The sequence below is a fragment of the Salmo salar genome, chromosome 12 (assembly GCF_965601325.2).
Source record: "Salmo salar chromosome 12, fSalSal1, whole genome shotgun sequence".
NCBI classification, from domain to species: Eukaryota; Metazoa; Chordata; class Actinopteri; order Salmoniformes; family Salmonidae; genus Salmo; species Salmo salar.
The window spans coordinates 13,742,169-13,762,786 of record NC_138302.1 but is presented as its reverse complement, the minus strand read 5'-3'; the positions used below and the strand labels follow the sequence as shown (position 1 = coordinate 13,762,786).

Genomic DNA, 20,618 nt, shown 5'->3' with positions numbered 1-20,618 from the left:
CCTTACAGGATAGTAAAACAAGGAACATTCTGACAAGTGGGGACATTTCGACAGACTCCACAAGGAAAAGGCTTTTTTTGGGCTTAGGGGTTAGATTTACAATCAGGGTTAGAATTTGAGTTAGGGGTTATGTTTAGGGTTATTATTTTGAATGGGGATCAGTTGTTTGGTCTCCACAAGGATATTAAAACGTGTGTGTGTGGTAAGAAGACATCTACAGTAGGTTCTTTGTAACAACGATTTAATTGTGGCTAAAATTACAGATATACCCAAAAAACACACCGACACACCCATACAGACCCCCACCCAGCCATACAGACCCTGACCCACACAGACCCCACCCAGCCATACAGACCCCACCCAGCCATACAGACCCCCACAGTCAAGTACAACAATGCATGCTTACATTCAGAACTCTGCTCATAGAAGGACATAAAAATCATACATCCTAAAAATACACAATTGCTTAGAATTCTTTTTCATTTAATAAAAAGTATTTTTTTTAAAATAAACTAAACCCAACCGATTGTCGAAGTAAAAGTGCAAAAGAATAGAATAAAACAAATATATTGAATGCAGACATTGTTTTGACAATTTGTTGAAGACAGCTGAGTGTCTGGTGTAGGGGGGAACCTGAAAGGGCTTATAAGGGGTTATAAGTCATATTCTTCAAGAATCAATGGCTAATCACTAATTTAAAAGTAAAAAAATAAATAATTTGATGTACCTTAGATCTGTGGCTAAGGACAACCTCTACCATGGCAGAACTGTACAGTACATTACTGTATTCTGATCCTAGATCTTTGCCTAAGGACCTCTACCATGGCAGAACTGTACAGTACATTACTGTATTCTAATCCTAGATCTGTGCCTAAGGACCTCTACCAATTTATTCATGATATTATAATATTATCTATTGTAACGGCCTTCACCCAACACCTAGCGACCTCGTCAGGAGGTTGTGTTCTCTTGGCGTAACAACTAAGGTGTTGGGTTCACAGTCGCTGGACCCGGGTTCTGTTGTTCAGAAGTAAACAAACCTTCCTGTGTCCAGGAAAACGCCCGTAGGGTATCACATTTTCTTTAACCTTTCAAACAAATTTCCAGGTTTTCCCCAAAATCCCGATTGGAGAATTCCAGATTTCCTGCTTATTTCCTCCTGATTCCGGGAATCTTTCAACTGGGATTTCTGAAAAAACCTGTTGATGAACGCTGCATAGAGGTCAGAGGTCAGAGGCATCATGCCCATGGGGGACACAGGGGCATAACCAGTTTGTTAACTATCTTAGCTGGTCTGCCTGCTGGCAAGGTTGGTAGACTTTGGGAAAGCAAGCAATAACTAAATGTACTGAATGTAGAGAAGCATTTTAGTTTCTTTAAACAATAATCACCAGTCAGGAGGGTACAGACAGCTCAAGAGGTAAAGATATGCAGAAAATATATATCTATTTTACATAGAATTAAGCATAATGGTTATGGCTCTAGATTGCAGGAAAAAGCTTTTTCAGGTGTTTGAAAAATTCAAAATGATTCAACTAGCCCCCTTCTGGACCACCCATCAGCCGTCCTCTCATACTCTGTGTCCATTCAGATTGTTGGGGTGCATGAAGGCCCTGATAGAGGTTGCTATGGTAACACTTCATAATAACTATCACGAATAAGCATTTTAACAAACCATTTATGGACTATTCAAATATATATATATTTGTAAGCCTTTATAAACATTTTATAAGAATGTGTAAGCCTTACAAGCCTTCCATTGCATTAACATTCAAACAACATTTGAAATAATTGTTATAAGTATTAATAAATATGTATAATAATTTAAAAAGGCCTATTCTTGAGAGTTAATATGAAGTATTAGTGACTGCAGAAATTATACACATTTACAGTATAACAGTCCATTAGGTCACAACTAACACATTTCTTCACATATCTTAGGTTTTTCTAAATCCTTCTGGATTTATTTGTGTAGAAAAGTCGTCCTATCTTGTGCTCTTGGTAATAAATATTACTATAAATCTACCACATTCATGTAAAGGAAGAAAGCTTATGTTTATGATTGTGGTTTCATCTGTCTATTTGACGACATGGTGTAAAAAAAATTGGGGTGGCAGCGTAGCCTAGTGGTTAGAGCATTGGACAAATAACCGCAAGGTTCAAGTCCCTGAGCTGACAAGGTACAAATCTGGCTTTCTGCCCCTGAACAAGGCAGTTAACCCACTGTTCCTAGGCCCTCATTGAAAATAAGAATTTGTTTTTAACTAACTTGCCTAGTTAAATAAAGGTAAAATAGTACTCTTCATTTGTGGCTGTAAAAATGACATAAAGAGGATATCACTTCTGATTGGATGACATTAAGATCATATGGATTCCTATTGGAAGATCATATGGATTCCTATTGGATGACAGGAAGATCATATGGTCCTTCTTTCTTTTCTGTCTGTAAGATGCTCTGCATATGAACATCTGCTTAATGACTGAAATGTAAATGTTATGTCGGTGAAAATGAAACTACTGTGACATCATTGCATCATTGTCACTTCCTACTCCCTCTTATCCTATTGGATGACATAAAGAGGATATGGATTCCTATTGGATGACAACGATTATATGGATTCCTATTGGATGGCATGAAGATCATATAACTTCTGATTGGATGACATAAAGACCATATGGATTCCTATTGGATGACATGAAGATCATATAAATTCTGATTGGATGACATAAAGATCATATGGATTCCTATTGGGTGACATGTAGATCATATAACTTCTGATTGGATAACCTAATGCTTGATAAGACAGTGGTTAACATCAAGGATAATATGAAGTGTCTAATCAGGGGTGGAATTTAAGGATTCTGGGACACTGACCAGCCAGGCTAGTAAGGTACATTTTCTGCTGACCAGCCGGGCTAGTAAGGTACATTTTCTGCTGACCAGCCGGGCTAGTAAGGTACATTTTCTGCTGACCAGCCGGGCTAGTAAGGTACATTTTCTGCTGACCAGCCGGGCTAGTAAGGTACATTTTCTGCTGACCAGCCGGGCTAGTAAGGTACATTTTCTGCTGACCAGCCGGGCTAGTAAGGTACATTTTCTGCTGACCAGCCGGGCTAGTAAGGTACATTTTCTGCTGACCAGCCGGGCTAGTAAGGTACATTTTCTGCTGACCAGCCGGGCTAGTAAGGTACATTTTCTGCTGACCAGCCGGGCTAGTAAGGTACATTTTCTGCTGACCAGCCGGGCTAGTAAGGTACATTTTCTGCTGACCAGCCGGGCTAGTAAGGTACATTTTCTGCTGACCAGCCGGGCTAGTAAGGTACATTTTCTGCTGACCAGCCGGGCTAGTAAGGTACATTTTCTGCTGACCAGCCGGGCTAGTAAGGTACATTTTCTGCTGACCAGCCGGGCTAGTACACGCTTAGAAAAAGGGGCTCTCCACATAGAAGCACCTTTTTGGTTCCAGGTAGAACCCTCTGTGGAAAGGTATCTAGATGGAATCCAAAAAGGTTCTACCTAGAACAAAAAAAGGTTTCTACCTGGAACCAAAAAAGGGTTATTCAAAGGGTTCTCCTACAGGGACAGCCGAAGAACCATTTTAGGTTCTAGATAGGGCACATGTTTACTAACCCGCCGGGCTAGTAGGGCACATTTTCTACTGACCAGGCCTGAAAAGGGAGGGGGAGTAAAGAGGTGCATTGTAGGAGTTTGGTGATGTCATCATATCTGCAACTCTCCTGTGTTTTGGGCACCCCTTGACCCCTAGGACACACAATGGAACAAGGACAGAGGTTAACATTCTCTCTCTCTCTGTCTCGCTCTCTCTCTGTCTGTGTGTGTGTGTGTGTGTGTGTGTGTGTGTGTGTGTGTGTGTGTGTGTGTGTGTGTGTGTGTGTGTGTGTACCTGGGATTGGCTGGAGGAAGGGTTGGTAGTGCTGAACTCTGAGTATCTCTTCTTCTGTGGTGTGCAGATACAGGACAGGAACTTGCCATACTCCTCTCTCACCTGATGGAGGCAGCAGAGCACAGTGTTACACACACACACACACACACACACACACACACACACACACACACACACACACACACACACACACACACCATACCATACCATACCATACCGTTTTGTTCAGTAGGCAGTGCATGATGAACAGCAGAGCTCCCTGTAGAGAGTTGAGGATAGTGAAGAGATATGTCATGACCACTGTCCCCTCCTCTTGGAACTGGAACACTCCAAATATCCACATAGTACCCAACACACACAGCTGGGCCACTGCTGTCACTGTGAACACCCTGGAGAGAGAGAGGGAGGAGGAGGGGGGAGGAGGGGAGGAAGGAGGGAGAGGGGAGGAGGGGGAGGGAGGAGAGAAGAGGAGGATAAGGGGAGGAAGGGAGGGAGGGGGGATGGGAGGGGAGGAGGGGGGAGAAAGATAGTTTTATTTCACAAATAAAATCTGAATCGCATTAATTCATTCATTCACACACCAAGGATTTTGGGCTGTCCTAACATTCCCTTTATTTCTCCATTCACCCTCTCTCTCTCTCTCTCTCTCTCTCTCTCTCTCTCATTCCTCTCTCTCTCTCTCCGTCTCTCTCTCCATTCCTGTCTCTGTCTCTCTCTCCATTCCTCTCTCTGTCAATTCAATTCAATTCAAGTGGCTTTATTGGCATGGGAAACATATGTTCACATTGCCAAAGCAAGTGAAGTAGATAATATACAAAAGTGAAATAAACAATAAAAATGAACAGTAAGCATTAAACTCACAGAAGTTCCAAAAGAATAAAGACATTTTAATTGTCATATTATGTCTATATACAGTGTTTTAACTATGTGCAAATAGTTAAAGTATAAAAGGGGAAATAAATAAACAGAAATATAGGTCGCAAATCTTGCTGCTGTGATGGCACACTGTGGGAGTTTATCAAAATCGGGTTTGTTTTAAAATTCTTTGTGTATCTGTGTAATCTGAGGGAAATATGTGTCTCTTATATGGTCATTCATTGGGCAGGAGGTTAGGAAGTGCAGCTCAGTTTCCACCTCATTTTGTGGGCCGTGTGCACATAGCCTGTCTTCTCTTGAGAGCCCGGTCTGCCTACGGCGGCCTTTCTCAATAGCAAGGCTATGCTCACTGAGTCTGTACATAGTCAAAGCTTTCCTTAAGTTTTGGTCAGTCACAGTGGTCAGGTATTTTGTCACTGTATACTCTCTGTTGAGGGCCAAATAGCATCCTAGTTTGCTCAGTTGTTTTGTAAATTCTTTCCAATGTGTCTAGTAATTATCTTTTCTCATGATTTGGTTGAGTCTAATTGTGTTGCTGTCCTGGGGCTCTGTGGTGTGTTTGTGAACAGAGCTCCAGGACCAGCTTGCTTAGGGCACTCTTCTCCAGGTTCATCTCTCTGTAGGTGATGGCTTTGTTAAGGAAGGTTTGGGAATCGCTTCCTTTTAGGTGGTTGTAGAATTTAATTTTGATAATTAGTGGGTATTGGGTTAATTCTGCTCTGCATGCTTTGGTGTTTGTCCCATTTTGTGAATTCTTGGTTGGTGAGCAGACCCCAGACCTCACAACCATAAAGGGCAATGGGTTGTTTAACTGATTCAAGTATTATTAGCCAAATTGTATGTTCATTTTGATGGCATAGAATGCCCTTCTTATTTTTTTAACCTTTATTTAACTAGGCAAGTCAGTTAAGAACAAATTCTTATTTTCAATGACAGCCTAGGAACAGTGCCTTGTTCAGGGGCAGAACGACAGATTTGTACCTTGTCAATTCAGGGATTTGAACTTGCAAACTTTCGGTTACTAGTCCAACGCACTAACCACTAGGCTACGCTGCCTTGTCTCCCAGATCGTTCACAGCTTTGTGGAAGTTCTCTCTCTGTCTCTCTCTGTCTCTCTGTCTCTCTGTGTCTCTGTGTCTCTCTGTCTCTCTGTCTCTCTGTCTCTCTGTCTCTCTCTCTCTCTCTCTCTCTCTCTCTCTCGTCTCTCTCTCTCTCTGTCTCTCTCTCTCTCTCTGTCTCTCTGTCTCTCTCTCTCTCTCTCTCTCTCTCTCTCTCTCTCTCTCTCTCTCTCTCTGGAGTGCATGCTGGGAGTGAGTCGAGAAGCAGGAGCAATTGTGGGAGCGACTTTTTACCCTATCGGGTTTCAGTGTGTATATCAATATATATATTGATTAGTTGAGTTGTTTTAAGGGTATATTGTCTCACTAAGCATGTATAGGGGTGGTGGGATCGTTGAGGTTGGTTCTCTCCAGGGCATAACCAGCGGGAGGGCTGGTTGTAATGGCCTCTCGTGGAGATGTCTGAAAAACTAAGTCGGCGGCATGGGGTGAAGATTCCCGCTGCAGACAGGTTGTCCGGTGGAAGAATGTAGTTTAGCAGTGGGCGCTATCATTGGGTACGATACCATAAAATCAGCCTCAAGGATGAATAGCGCTGTAGTAATATTCTTCGATTCTATTGAAAAGTTGAAAATGATAGTTGAGAGTGGTGTTGTGTTGCAGGAGAAACAGACGTCGGTGTTCCCTCTTATGAATCTGGCGAAGAAAGTTATACTTTCTAACATTGCCCCCTTTTCTTAGAGAAGTGTTGGAGCGAGAGTTATCTCGTCATGGAGAACTTGTTCCTACAATAAAAAAATGACATTTTTGGCCGAAAATCGGCTTTGCTGAAACATGTCGTGTCTCATAGGAGACAAGGGCATATGATTTTAAAAAAGGACACTGACGAACTGAATTTAGCGTTCAGTTTCAAGATTGATGGGTTTGATTATGTGTTCTACGCTTCTACTGAATCAGTGAAATGCTTTGGGTGTGGAAGAGAGGGGCATTTGGTGCGTAATTGTCCAGAGAATGAGCGTGCAGAGCCTGGGAGCAGCTCTAGCGCTGGTGAAGCTAACGCACCACTGAGAAGGGATGAACAGGCTAAGGGTTCAGGAGAAGGGAGAAGGTGGGAAGATGTGGTGGGATAAATAGGAAAGGAGAGCAATGTGGCTACGGAGGAAGTTGTGGTAGAGCAGGGAAAAGAGGGTGGGGGGCAGTAGGTGAGACTGCGATGGAGGTCGCTGAGGAGGTGCTGGAGAATGAAATGGGAGTTCAAGAGAAGAGTGAAACAACTGAAAATGAAGCAGCTGTTTTCAAAGTACCGTGGAGGAAGAGGAAGAATTTAAGTGGTGGTGAAGGTTCTAATTCTAAGAGGAAAGTAGAGATGATAGATCAGTTGAGGATAAACAGGTTGTAGAAATGATAAATCAGTTGAGGATCAACAGGTTGTACAGATTGATAAATCAATTGAGGATAAACAGGTTGTAGAGATGATAAATCAGTTGAGGATAAACGGGTTGTAGAGATGGAGTTTTCTTCTGGGGATGAGAAGCGAGTGAGGCTTCTGATGCGTCACAACAAAATAGCGAGAGAATTTGGGTGGAAGGGAGGTATGGGATTGAAAAGGTACGTCAATATCTGAATTTGACACAAGGGAAGAAATATCTGCAGGATTATAATGTAACAGATTTTGTTCCCCTGAAAGTGAATTGTTTATTGAATCGTCAAAGTTACTGATGTCAAAAATAACGGGTGGAGGTTTGACAAGCCCTGAAATTGCTAGACTCAAGGGGTGGCAGGTAGTCTAGTGGGGTAAATTGATGTAAATTCTTAAGGAAATAAAAGAGTCTTAACTCTGTTTCTTACTCTGTATTTTTTTCAGCCATGAGCAGTTTTAAGATTTCTTCTTCAAAAGTAAATGGTGCAAGAGACAGGAAAAAAAGAGTGGTAGTGTATGAGTTAATAAAGGGAAAGGGAAGTGACATAAGTTTTCTACAAGAAACACATAATAATATGGAAAATGAAGTTATGTGGCAACAGGAGTGGGGGGGCAGTGGTGTGTAGTCATAAAAACTCAAAAAGTGGGGGTGTGGCCATCCTGTTCTCAAAAGGTTTTTTGCCTTTGTCATATGAGGTTGAAGAGGTAGTTGAGGGGAGGTTATTAAAAGTTAGAGTGAGATATGAAAACATCACTATGTGTTTATTAAATGTATATGCCCCAGTGGTGGCAGTTGAGAGGGTATGTTTTTTAGAGACATTATCAAATACCATTGAGAAATGTAATGCTGAGGATGATTCATTTCTTGTTGGGGATTTTAACTGTACTGTCAGTGATTTAGATAGAAATCACAAAGAACCTCATATAGCTTTTAAACAAAATAATTAACGCCTTATTGTAACACATGAACTATGTGATATTTGGCAGAGTCAAAATGGAGGCACGAGACAGTATACATGGGCTAATGTGAGAGAGAACACCATCTCTCTAGCCAGGTTAGCCAGCATCTCTCTAGCCAGGTTAGCCAGCATCTCTCTAGCCAGGTTAGCCAGCATCTCTCTATCCAGGTTAGCCAGCATCTCTCTAGTCAGCATCAATCTCAGGTCTGTAAATCAAGTGTGATGACCCCAGTGGGATTTTCTGATCATTGTTTAGTAACAGAGGTGGTGTACATTAACGCTGTAAAACCTAAAAGTGCATACTGGCATTTTTATACTGGCATTTTAATGTTTTAGTTTTTTCTGGGAGAGGTGGAGGACTGAAGAGGACCGTTTTTTATCTCTTCAACAGTGGTGGGATATAGGGGAAATCCAGATTCAACAATTCTGTAATCAATACACCATGAATGTCCCCAGAGATATCAGCAGATCAATGAACGCCAAAGAGTCTGAAATAGTGGAACTTGGCAGACCTGCTGGGTATCAGAGCACAGGGGACATTGGTGAGAAGAACGTTTCAGGGAATCTCTGAAATGGATGCCTCATCCACATTTTGTCTTTGGTTTAGAGAAAAAGAATGGACAAAGAAGAATTATGCATTGCCTCAAATCAGCTGTTAGACAGGAGCTCGCTAGCCCAAGTGAAATTAGATAGAGGGCAGTAGAGTTCTATGCTGAGCTCTACAAGTGTGAGTATAAAGAGGATAAAACAGTGGCACAGCAGTTCCTTGATGGGCTCCCACAGGCGGCTGCAGAAGCTCAGGTTGAACTAGAGCAACCATCATCTTTGCAGGAGCTATACACTGCATTAAAAGGCATGGAAAGTGGAAGGGCACTGATGGGCTTCCTGTTGACTTTTTTAAAGTCTCTTTGGGCTATGTTGGGAGAGGATTGGCTAGCTGTAGTTAACGATGGTTTGGCCGGAGGGTTACTACCGCTAAGCTGCAGAAGGACTGTCCTCACCCTACTGCCCAAAAAGGGTGACCCTATGGAGGTGAAGAACTGGAGGCCGGTGGCCTTAATGTGCACTGATTATAAGATCCTGTCCAAGGCTTTGTCCAACAGGCTGAGGGAGGTGATGGTGCAAATCATACACACAGACCAGTCCCACTGTGTTCCCGGCAGGCAGATAAGAGATAACATTTCCCTGATTTTGAATTTTTTGGACGTCTCTAGGGCTATTGGGTTGGATGCTGGTCTAATTTCAATTGATCAGGAAAAGGCATTTGACCGAGTTGAACATCAATACCTATGGCACACGTTTGAGGCTATTAGTTTCAGTTCTGGTTTTATTGCTATGATCAGGGTGATATATGGTGACATTGAAAGTGTATTGAAAGTTAAAGAAGACTTTATTTTTGGTTGATAGTAGTCAGATTTCTAGGGATGGAGTACCTCCGCTTTACAGAGGCCTTCTTAGGGTTTGGAGCGTAATGAAGGTGTCCAGACACACTAAGGCGGAATCAGTGCACTGGCTGTTGGAGGAACCTCTGGTTTATGGGGCAACACTGGATTGTACAACTGAAGCTGTTCCACATTTCTCCAAGATGCTGGTAAAGAGCAAAACCATCAACCTAAGGAAGTTAATGGACATGGCTGGGCCCACATTAATGGATGGAGGACAAGTGGCTGAACATTTGGGGGTGAGGTCGAAAAGGATTGCCGGACAAACACTGGAAAGTTGCAGGATGGCTCTGTCAGCAGAGGAGTGGATTATCATCAAGAGTTACTACAAAAAGGCACCAGATGAAGACGTCTCATTTCCCAGACTAGGGGTGACATCCAATAGGCCAGAGTCAGACAGAAAGGCGATATTACTGGATTTGAGAGGGTTGGAAGAGGTGGGTTTGGATGAGGTGAATGGGAAGGAGTTATTTAGGGGGGGTGTCAAGGTTTTAAATAAAGATACATTGAAAAATAGAAAAGACACTCCTTGGAGGGTAAAACTAGGTCTTGATGACAAGGTAAAGCCGGCATGGAGAGCATTGTACAAGCCACCGTTACAAAAGGGTACTGGTGATATGCAATGGAGGGTGTTGCATGGCATCATTGCAGTTAATGCTTTTGTATCTGTCATTCATTAAGATGTTGGAGATGGATGTCCTTTTTGTAATATAAGAGAAACAAGTTGTCATTGTTTTATGGAGTGTGAGAGAATAAAGCCTCTTTGTGAAATACGAGAGTCTTTGTTTACAGCCGTAGGGGAGATGTTAATAACACTGTTTTATGGAGTGTGAGAGAATAAAGCCTCTCTGTGAAATACTAGAGTCTTTGTTTACAGCCGTAGGGGAGATTTTCAATAAAACAGTTTTATCTTGGTGTTTCAATACAGTAAGCAGCAGAAAAGAAAATGTAAATTGTTACATTTTATTTTGGGACAAGCACACACACAAACACACACACACCCCTTACTTGATCTTGTGTAGGTTGGAGAGGTCAGGGTTGAGACTAGAGAACTTCTGGGCCAGCCTCCAGACAGTGATGATGAAGAAGAAAGCATTGAGGATGATGATGGTGCACACTGGGCCGAAGAAACTCCAGATGAATCCTCTCTCCAGAGACAACCAACAGCTGACAGAGAAACACAGAGAGACTAACATTGGATTTGGGTTATATACATGTTATATTTCTGTTACGCTGTGTTCATTTTAAGTTAGGTTCAATCAAGGATCTTTCTCTGGAGACAACCAACAGATTATACACAGTGTGGATATTGTTAGAGTAAGGTTATATTAAAGTTGGAATTATGTCATCTGGTGTTATTTACATGTTATAATTATGTTTAATTAAATCTCTCTCCAGAGACAACCAGCAGCTGACTGGTTATTTATATGGGACAGATTTGCTACACTCTGTCACACAAACAACTCTCATTTTCTTTCTCTCTCTCTCGCACACACACACACACACACACACACACACACACACACACACACACACACACACACACACACACACACACACACACACACACACACACACACACACACACACACACACACACACACACACACACACACACACACACAGAGTTAGAGACTCGGACTCACTGTTGTGTGGTACCGTATCCATCTGGGTAGGTAATAGCAGAGATGATGACTATAGCCAGTGGCAGTCCATATCCCACAGCATACAGGGGTCACAGAGGTCGGGTACAGTAAGAAGAAGAATCACATAGCTTCATAAAATACAGGTACAGAGGTCTACAGTAAGAAGAAGAAACACAGAGCTTCATAAAATACAGGTACAGAGGTCTACAGTAAGAAGAAGAATCACAGAGCTTCATAAAATACAGGTACAGAGGTTTACAGTAAGAAGAAGAATCACAGAGATTCATAAAATACAGGTACAGAGGTCTACAGTAAGAAGAAGAATCACAGAGCTTCATAAAATACAGGTACAGAGGTCTACAGTAAGAAGAAGAATCACAGAGCTTCATAAAATACAGGTACAGAGGTCTACAGTAAGAAGAAGAAACACAGAGCTTCATAAAATACAGGTACAGAGGTCTACAGTAAGAAGAAGAATCACAGAGCTTCATAAAATACAGGTAGAGAGGTTTACAGTAAGAAGAAGAATCACAGAGATTCATAAAATACAGGTACAGAGGTCTACAGTAAGAAGAAGAATCACAGAGCTTCATAAAATACAGGTACAGAGGTCTACAGTAAGAAGAAGAATCACATAGCTTCATAAAATACAGGTAAAGAGGTTTACAGTAAGAAGAAGAATCACATAGCTTCATAAAATACAGGTACAGAGGTCTACAGTAAGAAGAAGAAACACAGAGCTTCATAAAATACAGGTACAGAGGTCTACAGTAAGAAGAAGAATCACAGAGCTTAATAAAATACAGGTACAGAGGTTTACAGTAAGAAGAAGAATCACAGAGGTTCATAAAATAGCAGTTAAAAGAAAAGGTAACACACCAAGGTAGATAATAATAATAGCAAGATAAAATAAAGTTGTAAGACATACACCACCGTTCAACAGTTTGGGGTCACTTAGAAATGTCCTTGTTTTTGAAAGAAAACATCAATTTTATCAGAAATACAGTGTAGACATTGTTAATGTTGTAAATGACTGTTGTAGCTGGAAACGGCTGATTTTTAATGGAATACCTACATAGGCGTACAGAGATCCATTATCAGCAACCATCACTCCTGTATTCCAATGGCACGTTGAGTTAGCTAATCCAAGTTTATCATTTTAAAAGGCTAATTGATCATAAGAAAACCCTTTTGCAATTATGTCAGCACAGCTGAAAACTATTGTTCTGATTAAAGAAGCAATAAAACTGGCCTTCTTTAGACTAGTTGAGTATCTGGAGCATCAGCATTTGTGGGTTCGATTACAGGCTCAAAATGGCCAGAAACAAAGAATTTTCTTATGAAAATTGTCAGTCTATTGTTGTTCTGAGAAATGAAGGCTACAATGTATTTCTGATCAATTTTATGTTATTTTAATGGACCCAAAAATTATTTTTTTCTTTCTAAAAGAAGGACATTTCGAAGTGACCCCAAACTTTTGAACTGTAGTGTATAATGAAAATATATAATAGATTAGAAAATAATATAAATACAGACAGTACGTATCTAAATGAATATAAAATAAATGTATAATACAAATAAATACTAATGTATACTCTAAATATATAATAACACATATTTATTGATAAATATATAAAATAAAATAATAACCTTATGGTTGTGTTGAAGACCAGGACCACCATGAGGTAGAGCTGAACCCCCTCTAACAACATCCAACTGAAGGATCCTAGAAAGAACAGGTGGAGGAGACCGGCTACAACCCTACATCCTCCCTGAGAGAGGAGAGGAGAGGAGAGGAGAGGAGAGGAGAGGAGAGGAGAGGAGAGGAGGGAGAGGAGAGGAGAGGAGAGGAGAGGAGAGGAGAGGAGAGGAGAGGAGAGGAGAGGAGAGGAGAGGAGAGGAGAGGAGAGGAGAGGAGAGGAGAGGAGAGGAGGACAGGGGGGAGGAGAGGAGAGGGGGGACAGTGGAGAGGAGAGGGGGAGAGGGGGAGGAAAGGACAGGGGGGACAGGGTGGAGGAGAGGAGAGGACAAGGGGGACAGAGTGGAGGAGAGGAGAGGGGGGAGAGGTGGAGAAGGGGTGGAGAGGGGAGGAGGGGAGAGGAGGAGAAGGGGAGGAGGAGAGATGAAAGGGATAAAAGTCAAATTGAATATTAAAAAACTTAGAACTGACTGGATGTAAAAAGGGCTTCTTTTTAGTTATCATCCTGGCTATAGAAGGGGGTACAAGATCCTAGGGGGAGCAACACCAAATCTTCAGTGACAAGGAAAATATTAAAAAGATAAATTGCTATATATACCTTGATCGTAAGAATGACACACACACAAACACATACACACACAGTCCCCACATCCCTACACCCACCTTGCTCTGTGTGTGAGAGATGCCGGTGAGGAAGACGAGGTCAGCGATGAAGAGGCAGACACAGAGGTGGAGGTGGATGGTGGTGCGTGTCCCCTGGATGGACCGACACAGCCAGAAGGTCAGGATGCACAGCAACAGACACACCACAGACACCGACAGACCCAGCCACGTCAACAGACGCAGCTCAAAGGTATCCTGGAGGGAGGGAGAGAGAGAGAGAGAGAGGAAGGAGGGAGGGAGGGGGGGAGGGAAGGGGGTTTACATAATATATAACATCAGTGTTGACTCATCATTCATCTGTTTTGAGCCCTCATTTTATGCAAAAAAAAAATACAATAAATAATATATATATATAAATGTATTTTTTGGGGTCTTGCCTGTTTTGCATGTTGTTTTGCCATTAATATGTGTCACATATCAGTTTACAAACAATTAAGAAATATATATCTATCTTAAGTGATGCAGCTCCAAAAAGAGGTGTTTCAGCGTAGCTCAGTGCTTTCTGTGGTGGTGGGGCGAGACAGCAGAAAATTGCAGATGTGCCGTGATTGGCTCAGTGTTCTGTCACTCATGTGGACACTACATCATCGCCAAGTTTAAGTCCTTAGTAAGGGTAGACATACACAATTTCAGCCCTTTGGGTCCTGCCATAGAGTTATATTACAAGTGCCCTTCCGAGAAGGCTCAAGGTCATTGGCCACAGATAAAATTACGTCAAATCACGTTATATGTACACTGGCTTTGATGAACTGATCATGTCAACATCTTTCAAAATCTTAGCTAGCAGTCACGATCATGAATCAAGTTGACATTTTTAATCCTTGTCATATGAAGAGAAATAATGAAGAGAAATTATAGATAAAACGTATTGGTGCTCATCAGCCATTGGACATAAAGATTACACAACAAGTGGGAAAATTGCAAATTCAACAAATCAAATCAAATTTTATTAGTCACATGCGCCGAATATAACAGGTGTAGACCTTACAGTGAAATGTTTACTTACGAGCCTTTAACCAACAATGCCGTTTTAAGACAAATAAGTAAAAAATAGACAAGTAAAAAATAATAATTAAAGAGCAGCAGTAAAATAACAGTAGCGATGCTATATACAAGGGGTACCGGTACAGAGTCAATGTGCGGGGGCACCAGTTAGTCGAGGTAATTGAGGTAATATGTAGATATAAGTAGGCAATGCAAATGGTCTGGGTAGCCATTCGATTAGATGTTCAGGAGTCTTAAGGCTTGTGGGTAGAAGCAGTTTAGAAGCCTCTTGGACCTAGACAGTCTATGACTAGGGTGGCTGGAGTCTTTGACAATTTTTAGGGTCTTCCTCTGACACGGCCTGGTATAGAGGTCCTGGATGGCATGATGTACTGGGCCGTTCGCACTGTCCTCTGTAGTGCCTTGCGGTTGGAAGCCGAGCAGTTGCCATACCAGGCAGTGATGCAGCCAGTCAGGATGCTCTCGATGGTGCAGCTATAGAACCTTTTGAGGATCTGAGGACCCATGCCAAATCTTTTCAGTCTCCTGAGGGGGAATAGGTTTTGTCATGCCCTCTTCACGACTGTCTTGGTGTGCTTGGACCATGTTAGTTTGTTGGTGATGTGGACACCAAGGAACTTGAAGCTCTCATCGTGCTCCACTACAGACCCGTCGATGAGAATGGGGGCGTGCTATGGGGGCGTGCTCGGTCCTATTTTTCCTGTAGCCAACAATCATCTCCTTTGTCTTGATCACGTTGAGGGAGAGGTTGTTGTCCTGGCATCACAAGGCCAGGTCTCTGACCTCCTCCCTATAGGCTATCTTGTCGTTGTCAGTGATCAGGCCTACCACTGTTGTGTCATCGGCAAATTTAATGATGATGTCGTGCCTGGCCGTGCAGTCATGAGTGAACAGGGAGTACAGGATGGGGCTGAGCACGCACCTCTGAGGGGCTCCTGTGTTGAGGATCAGCGTTGCGGATGTGTTGTTTCCTACCCTACCACCTGGGGGCGGCCCATCAGGAAGTCCAGGATCCAGTTGCAGAGGGAGGTGTTTAGTCCCAGGGTCCTTAGCTTATTGATGAGGGCACAATGGTGTTGAACGCTGAGCTGTTGTCAATGAATAGCATTCTCACATAGGTGTTCATTTTGTTCAGGTGGGAAAGGGCAGTGTGGAGTGCAATAGAGATTGCATCATCTGTGATCTGTTGGGGAAGTATGCAAATTGGAGTGGGACTAGGGTTTCTGGGATGATGGTGTTGATGTGAGCCATGACCAGCCTTTCAAAGCACTTCATGGCTGCAGACATGAATGCAACGGGTCGGTAGTCATTTAGGCAAGTTAACTTAGTGTTCTTGGGCACAGGCACTCTGGTGGTCTACTTAACCTGTTGAGGGTAGGGGGCAGTATTTGCACGGCCGGATAAAAAACGTACCCGATTTAATCTGGTTATTACTACTGCCCAGAAACTAGAATATGCATATAATTATTGGCTTTGGATAGAAAACACCCTAACGTTTCTAAAACTGTTTGAATGGTGTCTGTGAGTATAACAGAACTCATATGGCAGGCAAAAACCTGAGAAGATTCTGTACAGGAAGTTGACATGCTTCGAAGTACGGTAATGGAATATTTAGAATTTTTTTGTCACGAAACGCGTCGGGCGCGTTCTTTACCCTTTCGGATAGTGTCTTGAACGCACGAACAAAACGCCGCTATTTGGATATAACTATGGATTATTTTGAACCAAACCAACATTTGTTATTGAAGTAGAAGTCCTGGGAATGCATTCTGACGAAGAACAGCAAAGGTAATAACATTTTTCTTATAGTAAATCTGACTTTGGTGAGGGCTAAACTTGGTGGGTGTCTAAATAGCTAGCCCTGTGGTGCCGGGCTATCTACTCAGAATATTGCAAAATGTGCTTTCACCGAAAAGCTATTTTAACCCCTGTGCGGCATACGGGACGGACATCCAGCAAAAAATCATATCGCCATTAGCATAACAAAATTTAATAATTTAAATTAAAAAAAAAAAAATCAAATTATATCGTTTTATAGATACACCTCTCCTGAATCGAACCACATTGTCCGATTTCAAAAAGGCTTTACAGCAAAAGCAAAACATTAGATTATGTTAGAGGAGTATATCGTAAAAGTAGCCACATAGCCATTTTCCGACCAACCACATGCATCACAAATAACAAAAAAACAGCTAAATGCAGCACTAACCTTTGACAATCTTCATCAGATGACACACCTAGGACATCATGTTACACAATACATGCATTCTTTTGTTCGATAAAGTTCATATTCATATATAAAAACAGCATTTTACATCGGTGCGTAACGTTGACTAACTATTTTCCCTCAAATGCATCCGATGAAACAGAGCTACAATTTACTAAATTACTATTCGAAAACATTTTTAAAATGTAATATTGTCATTCTAAGATTTATAGATGAATATCTCTTGAAAGCACCTGTAATGCCAGATTTAAAATTAACTTTAATGGGTAATCATACTTTGCGATGAAAGGGGATGCGATACTCTGAAAAATAGGCTAACGTTACAGGTCAGCGCCATCTTGGAACAATCGCATATCACATCTAGTCTTGTATACTATTGTCAATAATCCCTTACCTTTGGTTGTCTTCATCAGAAAGCACTTCCAGGATTCCCAGGTCCACAACAAATGTATTTTCGTTCGAAAAAAATACTCCTTTATGTTCCAAGAGCTTGTTCTTGTTAGAGCGTCTGAAGGCTGCTCCAAAACTTCCGTCGGCCACGGGACAGCCATTTCGATAAAATGCATTTTTCCCCCATTTAGGTTCGTTCAAACATGTCAAACGTTGTATAACATAAATCTTCAGGGCGTTTTTCAACAAGAGAGCCAATAAGATTCGAGGGGGACGATTGCATTGTGTTTCAAAACGTTTCGAAAGGGGAGGGTAACCAGGGGCGTCGGCGTCATAATGGTGATGGCCCTCTCCGTGTGACCACGTTCCACTGCGTCTCATTCATTCAGTTTTCACAGTAGGAGTCTCAAACCACTTTGTAAAGACTGGGGACATCTAGTGGAAGCAATAGGAAGTGCTCAATGAACCATAGCTCACTGTGTGATTAATAGGCAACGTGATGAAGTTGAGTTCACAATTCAGAATTCCACTTCCTGTTTCGATCTGTCTCGGGGTTTTGACTGCCATATGAGTTCTGTTATACTCACAGACACCATTCAAACAGTTTTAGAAACTTTAGGGTGTTTTCTATCCACAAGTAGTAATTATATGCATATCCTAGCTTCTGAGTTTGAGTAGGAGGCCGTTTAAAATGGGCACGAATTTTTTTCTAAAATCGCTTTAGGGCCCTCTATCCTAGGGGAACGCCAAGAGGTTAAAATCGGACATAGCGATTGCATAGAGGAGTTCTGTATCTATAATTCTTAAAATAATTGTTATGTTTTTTGTGAACGTTTATCGTGAGTAATTTAGTAAATTCACCGGAAGTTTGCGGGCGGTATGCTAGTTCTGAACATCACATGCTAATGTAAAAAGCTGGTTTTTGATATAAATATGAACTTGATTTAACAAAACATACATGTATTGTATAACATAATGTCCTAGGATTGTCATCTGATGAAGATCATCAAAGGTTAGTGCTGCATTTAGCTCTGGTTTGGGTTTATGTGACATTATATGCTAGCTTGAAAAATGGGTGTCTGATTATTTCTGTCTGGGTACTCTGCTGACATAATCTAATGTTTTGCTTTCGTTGTAAAGCCTTTTTGAAATCAGACAGTGTGGTTAGATTAACGAGAGTCTTGTCTTTAACCCTTTCACACGTACCATCACACGGGGTGTGATCATTCTACAGTGGTCCCTGAAGCGTACGATCACACCCCGTGTGATTAGAACACTCATTTAGAACGCTCATTTAGAACGGCCAGTTTCGAATGACGCAACAAACAACATTTGAGCTGGCCACACTTTTTTCAGAAACTATTTACACAAACACAGTCCTTACAAAGTTATGTCCAGAATGTGAGCAGTTTATTTTTGGATGCAATGTTCAGATATTCACAGAAGTATCTATAGCATAACACAATCATCCTAACCGGAAAAATCTAGGCTACATTTGTCCTAGCGCTAACTGAGGAAAGATTGACGCAACACAAGCAGTCATATTTTCTAACTCTCGGCTGACATAAACTACACTATGAATTAGCTAATAGCAATTACTATGTACAATTAATCACATCATGGGTGAGCTCACCGTTGATCAAAATAATTGAGTAAAACACTTTCTAGAAATCGAAAGTAATCCGACGATTAGTTTCAGCGCGCAGCCATGCTTTTTCACCTCACAGAAACCGAAGATAATAAGAGAAGACAAGATGAGTTGTTGAATGGGTGTGGTCTACCATCATTCACATCCCACATTCACTTCCTGAAGTTCTCAAAAAATGAGTGAACCCTTACTCATCTCATTTTGTTATAGCATCTTTGGTCCGACAGACGATCAAGTGAAACCCAGAATGCATTTTATGTCAACAAACATGGCTCCATACACAAAGCTGGAATTAGCTTAGCTCATCATAATCAGTACAACCTTCAAAACATTATTTTACACACATACTATGCGCCCTTTACAATTTATGCAAAAATCGGAACGCATGATTTATCACGGGTAATGGAAAAACGTAAATAAAATAATAAATATATCAATAATACCACAAAACATTTTCTGATAGTGATTTATTGATACAAATTGCGCGTTTAGGCAGTCAATCACAGTAACCTCTCACTCCCACTCTGAGCCATTCAGTGTTGTTGTTTATGTAACAATCACATCCTGGAATGGAGAGAACGTTCGAACATCACGTGCATAAAAAAAACTCACGCTGGGGCGACCGTTAGAGATATTTGGAACTCACGCGTGAAAGGGTTAAAATGGTGTAAAATAGTCATATGTTTGATAAATTGAAGTAATAGCAATTCTAAGGTATTTGAATAATGCGCCACGGGATTCCACTGGCTGTTACGTAGGTGGGACGAAATCGTCCCACTGGCCCTAGAGAGGTTAAAACATGTTGGTATTACAGACTCGGACAAGGAGAGGTTGAAAATGTCAGTGAAGACACTTGCCAGTTGGTCAGCGCATGCTCAGAGTACACATCCTAATAATCCGTCTGGCCCTGCGGCATTGTGAATGTTGACCTAAAGGTCTTACTCACATCGGCTGCGGAGAGCATGATCACACAGTCTTCCGGCACAGCTGGTGCTCTCATGCATGTTTCAGTGTTATTTGCCTTGAAGCGAGCATAGAAGTGGTTTAGCTTGTCTGGTAGGCTTGTGTCACTGGGCAGCTCTCGGCTGTGCTTCCCTTTGTAGTCTGTAATGGTTTGAGTTTGAGTTTGAGTTTGAGTTTATTTTATTTTTACAGGGACAGTGCACATTAATCAACGTTTCAGTAAAAGTGCCGGTTTTAGCCAGCCGGCTAATTTTCAACCGCAGTCCCTGGGCAGGTTATTAAAAACAATTACAATATAGACAATCATTGAACAGTGAGCACACGCAGAGTAACATAGGACAAGCAAGACATAGCATACAGACAGAGCAACATAGGACAAGCAAGATGTAGCATACAGACAGAGCAACATAGAACAAAAAGCAACAAGACAAAATCCATAAAAACAACAAAGTGTTTCCACACCTCACAAGCTACAGACAACAGACAACATGGAAAGCGGCAATACACTGCTAGGGATTATGTTCACAAATCTGATTGACCTTTAGCCATGTCTTCATGCATTTTGTGAAAGTGTGATATGTGGTGCAGTTATGTGTGTCTGATGGCAGTGTATTCCAGACATGGGACGCTCTCACAGAGAAAGCGGATTTACTAAAGGTGCTTTTCCTTAAGGGAACTATACAGTCACCTCTCATGGCAGACCTTGTGGATCTGCTG

At 41.7% G+C, this 20,618-nt stretch overlaps 2 protein-coding genes across 2 annotated transcripts in view; both read right to left on the bottom strand.

The window, feature by feature from the left end:
- Window positions 1-224: 224 nt before the first annotated feature.
- On the bottom strand, window positions 225-11,389 carry LOC145859350 (adhesion G protein-coupled receptor E5; the record flags this gene model as incomplete). The annotated part of the gene is made up of 5 exons (XM_082958407.1): window positions 225-3,763; window positions 3,906-4,007; window positions 4,123-4,294; window positions 10,669-10,827; window positions 11,307-11,389. Coding segments are annotated over 5 exons (558 nt in total), but the record flags the coding sequence as incomplete, so codon positions are not given.
- Window positions 11,390-11,395: 6 nt separating this feature from the next.
- The window catches only part of LOC106592550 (adhesion G protein-coupled receptor E5), a 32,195-nt gene continuing 22,972 nt past the window's right edge, over window positions 11,396-20,618 (bottom strand). The window contains exons 10-13 of the mRNA XM_082958406.1: window positions 13,669-13,863; window positions 12,957-13,078; window positions 12,060-12,071; window positions 11,396-11,459 (exon numbers count right to left, since the gene is read on the bottom strand). Coding sequence (XP_082814532.1) covers window positions 11,396-11,459; window positions 12,060-12,071; window positions 12,957-13,078; window positions 13,669-13,863 — 393 coding nt within the window. The remainder of the gene's footprint in view (window positions 11,460-12,059; window positions 12,072-12,956; window positions 13,079-13,668; window positions 13,864-20,618) is intronic.